Source organism: Brassica oleracea, chromosome C8, assembly GCF_000695525.1.
Source record: "Brassica oleracea var. oleracea cultivar TO1000 chromosome C8, BOL, whole genome shotgun sequence".
In the NCBI taxonomy this organism is placed as follows: domain Eukaryota; kingdom Viridiplantae; phylum Streptophyta; class Magnoliopsida; order Brassicales; family Brassicaceae; genus Brassica; species Brassica oleracea.
Window position 1 is genome coordinate 35219304 of NC_027755.1, and position 8865 is coordinate 35228168.

Genomic DNA, 8865 nt, shown 5'->3' on the forward strand with positions numbered 1-8865 from the left:
TTACATCCACTTTACGACGAAACAGTTTTGTCGTTACGTTACGAGGAAATAACGATGACTTTAGTTTTTCACGTAAATTCGTCGTAAACTCGACGCAAATTTACGAGGATTGTTTTTCCTCGTTAATTTTTGTCGTTAAGCATGTGTTTTCTTGTAGTGCCATAAGTTGGATCTTTTCCGTGTTATCCTTCCAAACCCATCCAATGCTGCTGAATTGATCTGTGGAGGTCCATGAACCATCCACCATACAAATATTATTCAAGCTTAAGGCTTGTGTTCTTCAACAATTGGTGCATGTGGAGGAATAGGTATAGAATCCCTTGCGTTGTACCAAGCCTGGCACTCACTCTCTGCATATCTGACTAATTCCAATGGGTCCCTATCTATACCCCTGAATAGCTTATCATTCATTGTCTTCCAAATATACTAGATTATCCTGGGATAAGGGTCTCTATCATCTTTTGGCTTCCTAATAGTATTCTTTCTCCAAAATAGATAGTCCATATTGGCGTACATACTTAATATAAGGAAGGTTTCAGAACTTGACGGCGTTGATGATAATGCCCATACTTTTAATGCTGGTGGGCATTCGAAGATCGTGTGAGTAACATTTTCATCTGCATCTCTACATCTTGGACAGTAATTATCACATCGCATATTGCGACGTATTAGATTCCTTGTTACCGCTACCTGCCCTGAGATTAATTGCCATAGAAGATGGCGAATCTTTTGTGGTGCATTCACTTTCCAAGCAAATGCTTGGAGTTCAGTTATGCTAGGCTGTAGAACTTCTTTTTTCCTCCTCCGCTGTCAATATATTTGTAGCAACCCAGTATCCAGACTTAACAGTGTATTGGCCATTTTTGGTGTAGCTCCAGCAAAAGGTATCCCGTCGATGAGTAGGGTTTATGGCCATACTCAGAATCATCGGTATGTCCTCATGATCTACATATTGTGCCAGTAGTCGAGCGTCTCACTCTTTTGATTCAAAGTTAATAAGGCTACTTATAATCATCTTTGTATTTACTACTGGGGCCCTGGGACGGACCGGCCTTGTTGGCGTTGAGGGAATCCATGGATCCTGCCATACATTGATCTCATATCCTAAATGCACTTTACTCCTGATATCCAAAAGTAATAGCTTCCTTGCAGCTGAAATACGCGTGCAGACATACAATATGATTGTCATGGAAGCTTCTTTCCGTACTATTATGATATGTATGTGTCTACACTCTACATGTCTATCTTCTCGTTTGAAATGAAATATAATCACATCATTGGTACGTACCTATTTAAATGAAGCCATAATTGAGTACATTTTCAAAGTTTAATTGTTATATAAATGGAGATTTTGTAAGCAAGTTTCTGCATGATATATTTATATATGCACGAAATCTGTGTGATAATATATATTATTTAAAATATGATAGAAAGTGCGACAAATGTGTATGCTTGGTTACGGACCTTACGTACGGTTGGTGGTGCGGTGTGGACGGGATATGCCGCCGAAAATATCATAAATAATTTTGATAATCAACCAATCTCCATACTTACTTACACATATAAAATAACTTGATATCATAAATAAATGTTCATGAAATTCGCTTCTCCTCTGCTCCTAGAAAAACATAAATCTTGTAAATTTTGGTTAAGTGGGAAAACAAACCAAGACCTAAAATTTTTTAAACTGAAAAATATCTTACCACAGTTTACAAACAGTATAATTAGGAAGTAAATTCGAAATCGTAGAAAAAGATTTGTTAATAATTTTTAATTAAATAATAGGTTAATTTGGTGGATACTAGTTGCCAAGTTAATACTTTATGTACCAAAGGTAGACATTTAATAAAAATAATTTATAAATTACCAAAAGATTATAAACAATTTCTGCAATTATTAATCATTTGAATTTTACAATGTTTGTTATATTTTAAATATATTTTGCATATCGGCCATTCTTCTGATGTTAATGTGGTGGACGTGTTTCACAAAAAAAATGTGGTGGACGTAAATTTGATCACAAAATCAGTTCCAACAGAATTATATTTTAGTGGGCTTGTATCAACATATAACTATAGTTTTTAATTATGATTTATTAGTCTATATATAATTTTTTAAATAATAGTTTATTGTATATCAATTTTTTTAGTTTTACATTGATAAATTTTAATTAATAAATTGTTAATTTATCAATTTAGTAACTAATTAATTAATCAAAATATAATTAGCATATAATTCTAAACTAATTTACTATCATCAATAAAATATGGGCTTTTTCAAATATGACATAAAATTTCAAGTCAAACACAAAAATAACTCACGTTTTTTTATACTTTCTTTTTCTCTATTCACCCTAGAAATTCGAATTATTCACGAAAATACTATTACATTTTTTTTCTTTTTTTGAAAATGATTATTTTACTTTATCATCCTCATCTTCACCAAGTATTTACAATATTGTCATTGTCATCAATACACTAACCACCATGAACAACCAATTTAAAGTTTCGATTTTTACTATTCATATCTCATTACTTATACACACAAATCACATCTCTTTCGCTCTCTCTTCAAATTTATCCAAAAAACTAAGATTTTGATTCCAAGCTTTGTAAGGTTCATAGAGACATTGAAGCTCATGATTCGTGGTCATTAACGACTTGGTAACTTTTGTAGTGAAGTTATGGGTGCTTGGAGAAGCAAAGTAGGTAATCTCACAGGCTCAAGGTATAAAATCATTTTTTCTCAAATCTGTTCGTGACGACTTTCAGAAGACTTCAGGAAGATTTTCAGAAGACTTCGGGAAGACTTTCAGAAGACTTCACTAGATGTGTTCTCCATCAAAAAGACTTCCCTATAAGTATTCTAACTTTCTTTTATTAAGAAAAAAAAAACTGAAAATCCGAGAGAGAATTCTTCTCGAATAAATAGGTTAGTTTTGCAATTGACCGAAGTTTGTAAAAAATTTGATTTTTTATAGAAGACTTCTCGGATTAAGTTAATCATCGTCGTCTTATTCTCACTGTCATGGGACTTTCCAGTTTCGTCATTTTTCTCGTCATAATTCCAATGTGTACAACTAATAATTTAGAAGTAGGTACAAGCCGAGTACTTGGTATTTTTGGTATAATTGATATACAATTTAACTTAGACGAATAATAAAATTTTGGATTTATAATTGATTTGTTAAAAGTAAGTATTTCTAGTTTCAAATACTTGGCAAAAATAACGGAATTGCAAGTCACTTATTTTGTTATTTGTTACTTAATTACTTGTAAATTACTTGATAATTATTAGTAAGTTATTTAATAATTTGTTGAAATTCAAATCTAAATAACATTTTCTTTATAAAGGATATTATTGTTTTCTTATGTTTTAGTCAATTAGAGAAATAAAATATATAAGAAAGAGATAACTCGAACATGCTTATATAAATATATATCCTATGTTCACTGGTGAAAATAGAAATATAAACGAGTTATTATATTATGATTGAGAGAGAAAAAAAATATATCTGTTCATTAATAAAAACGAATAACAAAGCCAAATAGTTATTATTATTTTAATATTTGATATTTGATTAATATTTACAAATAATTTAAATAGATTATTTGATACTCGACTTTGTAAAATCAATACCCGACTTTACGGATCAAATACAGACCAAATAACATACTAAATAAGAATACGAGAAAATTGTGCCTATTCCTAACTAACATTGATAATATATATATATTGATCTCACGTCTGAATATTATTAGAACATCTTCAGCTCTGTTTTATTTTGTATTCCAAAATAAAGTTTAAAATAAAATGTTTTGAAATTTTATTTTACCTTTTACTCCACACCTGAATAAAAATAAAATCACTTTATAAATATAATGAAAAAAATTATTATCATATTTTCCACTCCAAAATAAAATAGAATTATCAACTTTATAATGAGATTACACTTTTGAAAAGGAATAAAATAATACTTTACAAATGCTTTTTGTTAATGGATCAAGCAACTTTCAAATACTCGTACTAGTTATGGAAAATAAAAATACGACCACTTTTGAAAAGATAAAATCATCTTTGCGTTGTTGCAGGGGAAAACGTCACATATATCTTCTCTGTTGACAAAAGAAATGTAACCTTCTCTTCCAAATATTCAGGACATTATATGTAATTAAGATTGTTGTTAGGGTTTTCTTTTTTTTTTGAAACACTAAGATTGTTGTTAGGTTTATACGACGTTTTGAACAATATTGGTATTCACTATTCAGTCTTCACATTTATTTGACATATTTTGAAGGAACCTTCTCCTGAAACGGTTTCCAAGAACAAAGAAAAATCCCACGTTTTCAATTCAATTTAATAACCTATACATTGTCGTCTTTGGTAGCCTGTTTTCAAGGAATATCGCAACCTTAACATTTAGACCCAAAAAAAAAAGGAATATCGCAATTATGTTAACCTACTTTTGCTTTTCATCTTTTATGTTTATTTTCTTTAGGATGAGAATAAAGCCATATCATGAGTTGAAATTACTAACAAAATTAATTGAAATCAGGTATTGAATATTTATATGACTATTGTATGGTTTTACTTTTTCCTTCATTTTAATTGCTATACTTTCTAGTATATTATATATATATGTACATTCTCAGAATGGCTGAATGTTATCATATTTATTTAAAACTATGACTAAAAATTTAATCTATTAAGTTTTTGGTGTTTTCAATAAATTATTAGGAAATGATGTGGATTGATAAGATAGACTTTAATTACATTTTCTGACGAGTTTAGTATACTTTTAGAAAGATCACTAGTGCCTTAAAATAAATCAAATCATCTTGCAAAAATAACAACAAAGGATCCTCACACACTCCTTCAATGATTTGGTTCAAGTTGTCTACCTTTTGACTTTAAAATTTAATCTACCTAACTTAAATTTTTTAATTTTGTACCTCGTTGTACAACATATAATTATTTCTTTTGTTGTTTTTCACTTATTGATTCTTTTTTACATTAAACAATTATTCTATTACTCAGGCTTGAAATGATCTGAACAACCAGACCAAAATAGAATAACCAACAATACACAAATTTCTATAGAAATATCTTGCAATTTTAGTTAAATAATCGGAAAATCTATATAAGTTTTTCACTTACAGATTAGAATATCATAACTATAGAAACCCATATTCTTGATATATCTATATATATATATATATATATATATGCTTATTGGCTGTAGAGTTTGGAAAATACAATTAGTATTACGTAAATTACTGAACCATTTTTACAGCATTTAATGATCATATAAAATTTTGTAACTAAAGAGGTTTAGTTAACTGTGAAACGCTCAACTTATATATCTAAGAAAATGTCATTTATTAACTAACGGAATGTTTTACAACGCAAGAAACAATTAGCTGCGAACAAAAATCCGTATACTAAACATTGATGATATGTGTCTTTCGGGAAACTTATACAACAAGAACAAGGTTTCTACAAATGACTTAGGATCCATACAACAAATTTATCAGCTAAAAAGCATTTTGATGGAAGAAAATCAACTTTAGCTTCTTGGATAAGAGAAATCGCTGAAGAATGTGAAACCATTGACATGAACTATGATAAACCATAACTCAAGCTCTTCACAACGTCCTCAACTTTCATATCAAAATCGCTTGTCTTCTGCAAAATATTACACAATATTATTTAGATATTTTGACTAATGAGATTTTCAAGTCTAAAATTGTACTAATTTTGAAGCATGTTTGTGCCATAACACAATAATGATCATCAAAAATAAACTCAAACTATGAATGCTCTATAGAATCAGATTCCTGAAATTATTGGTCATATAAAACAAGTTCAACCTATTTCCTCTAAAACATATGCTAGAGTTTAATATATATATATATATATATATATACAGTATGAAAAGAACTTTATGACTAATATGCGAATATAGTTACCTGAGCGATAATAGAGATGTCGGAAGTTGGTCCAAATGGCAAGAGACTGCTGTTGGTGATCGATAATCCAAGCTTCTCAATCTCACCCATAATCTTGATCAAATTACCCTTTTGCTTCTCGCATATGATTTTAATAAGAACATCTTTTCCCGAAACCCTAACTTCGATCTCTGGAAGATTCGAGCTTGAGTAGTCACGATTTCCATCTGAGAAAGATGGTGATAATTTATGAAGCTCATCCAAAACCAGCTGAGATTTATTCACAAGAACAACTGATTCCAATGTTCTTCCTTTCTTTTGTTTTTCATACTCGTTCACACTCTCTTGGAGGTACTTTATATGCTTTATTGCATCTCCCAACACGGAAGCCTTGTCCATCTAAAACACACATATATAATAATATATGTCAATAGCACGTAAACATATTTAGACTCGGTCAAAGTTTATGAAACTCCAAATGAGATTTATAAAATTTAATCAAGAATGTTTTAGTTACAAAAAAAGAGGATTTACAAAGATTTTATATATATGTACCTTCTTTAGCCCAGGAATTAGGGCGGAAAGAGCTACAAATCTTTGAGTAAGTTTTTCTCTCCGTTTTCTTTCGGCCAATATGTGTTCTTGAGCATTTGATGGGCTTCGAGTTAAAGGTTGAGCCTTCTTTGTCTCTCTTCTTATCAGATCTGCTGATCCAACTTTTTCCATGGGGCTAAATATTAAGTTTGGAGACTTGTGGTTCATAACTTTTAATCCCGTCTTTTCGAAAGAAAGAATTCTAGAAGATGGCTGAGGGTGTGGAGAAGTAGAATTGGGAAAAGGATAAAGATGTAAATTTGGTGATTCGTGAGTGGTCTTGAGGATCTTTGAAGGTTTCTCTTCAACCAAATCATCATTACAAGAAGCACCAAAGTTATAACAAGTGGTAGTATCATCAAGAGATGAAAGAGATTGTGGAAAATCTCCTAAGAGTGAGTTCATGTGGTATTGGTGGATGATGTTGTACTCTTCAATATCCTATAGAAAAACCAAATAATTAAGATTCATAAAATTTGCCAATCAGAGAGGAGAAAATAACATGAATATAAATGATATACAACATCATGAGATGAAAAAAGAGACACATATAGATATGTATGTATGCATATGTATAACATACCAATCCGGAGGTCCATTTGGTAGACCATACGTTCATCGTTGTGGCCATTTTTGCTAGCTGCTTAAGTAATCAAGAATCTGAAAATAGGTAAGCATGAGAAGAACATTATTAACTAACAAAGAAAATGAAAATATGTGAACAACAACTTTCTTGAATTCTAAACGTTTTGTCTAAAAGCTTCAAAGAATTTTAAGAAATTAGTGCGGTCTAAAAAAAATGAAATTGAAGCGTACCTTCTTATGAGAGAGAGGAGAGAGAGAGGAGAGAGAGATATTGGGGTTTGCTAATGGCTGACCAAGATATAGATACATATATAGAACTCTGAAGTCATGTGTACGTACGTGTGAAAGGGGATCAAATACAATCAGACATTATTAGCTGGTAATGTTAATTAAATAAAAACAATTAATATTTAACACTCTAAGAGATCTTAATACCAAATGTGTATCTATTACAAAATATGAAGATTTAAGATCGAAAATACGATTATAAGAGATATAGTGAATAAATTGTGCGAATTTTATAAGATTGGAAACTGCTATATTTTAAATTTTTGTTGACTTATATTGACAATAATATGCATAAAATATTTTCTTTTCACAAAGAATGAAATATTACCTCCGTTCCCGAAAATAAGATTTTATAGAGATTTCACGTTTATTAAGAACTAGATTTGGGCCCGTGCGTTGCAACGGGCTTTATTTGATATTTTAATTTAATAAAAAATATTAAAAACTCATTTTATTATTTGTAAAAAATTGTTTTTGCATATGTTATATGAAATTTATTTTATAGTTAAGAACTCGTTTTCACACATAAGTTTCAGTTAATATTTGTTAGAGCTAGAAAAAACATCCAAACGTAAAACTTCAAACCGGATCCAACCCAAAATAATAATTATAATGAAATAAAAAAGAATTTAGAAGTTAAATAAGGCGAAAAAGCAGTGACAACATTATACACTTTCTTATGTACTAATTTAATGTTTTATTAAACTTATCTGATGTTAAATAATTTTCTTGATTTATTATTTGTTAATGATATATTTTCATAATAACATTTTAATTTAAATGAATTATAAACTATTGCATATCAAACATGTGTTTGATTTTCGTATAACCAAATACATAAATACCAATCACGACAACATTCTAAGTTTTGATTTTTGTTAATTTAATAGCTTTAACATCATACTTGTCATCAAATTCTTTTTTCTTTTTAAATACAATTAAGTAGGAATGTTTACTTTTTTAGGATTTTTTTTAAAAAGGAAAAAAAATATATTTTATAAATCTCGTTTTTATTTAAAATTAAAAAAAGAAAAACTATCAAATACTTTTTATATTTTTGTTTAGGATTATAGAAAAGAAAAAGTATTATCATATAAACTTTTAAAATTATCTTCTGTTTAGAATTTCAAAAAAATCTTATTGTTATCAAATAATTATTTCTAGTTACTATTAAATAATTTTAAATTATGATTTTTACGGTTCATATCAATACTATTTTTACACTTCATCTTTAATTAAATAATTTTTAGTATCATGTTCATAATCAAATTTTCTATACTATCAAATAACTTCTTATAATTCTCTTATGGTTAGGAATTAAAAAATATGATACAAATCTCTTTTGTTTAGGATTTTCTTTTTAAAGCAAAAGAACTATCAAATATTTTTTTTACAGTTTTAGGGTGTTAGAAAAGAAAATTAAAATTACATAATCTTTTATAATTAATTT

General features: G+C 28.9%; 1 protein-coding gene across 1 annotated transcript; it reads right to left on the reverse strand.

Moving 5' to 3' along the window:
- Positions 1 to 5473: 5473 nt before the first annotated feature.
- On the reverse strand, positions 5474 to 7396 carry LOC106310977 (transcription factor bHLH18-like). The gene is made up of 5 exons (XM_013748204.1): positions 7359 to 7396; positions 7126 to 7202; positions 6504 to 6983; positions 5970 to 6347; positions 5474 to 5685 (listed from the first exon to the last, which is right to left on the reverse strand). Exons 2-5 carry the CDS (start codon positions 7171 to 7173, stop codon positions 5620 to 5622), a joined length of 972 nt encoding a protein of 323 aa, XP_013603658.1. The 5' UTR covers positions 7174 to 7202; positions 7359 to 7396; the 3' UTR covers positions 5474 to 5619.
- Positions 7397 to 8865: the final 1469 nt, after the last annotated feature.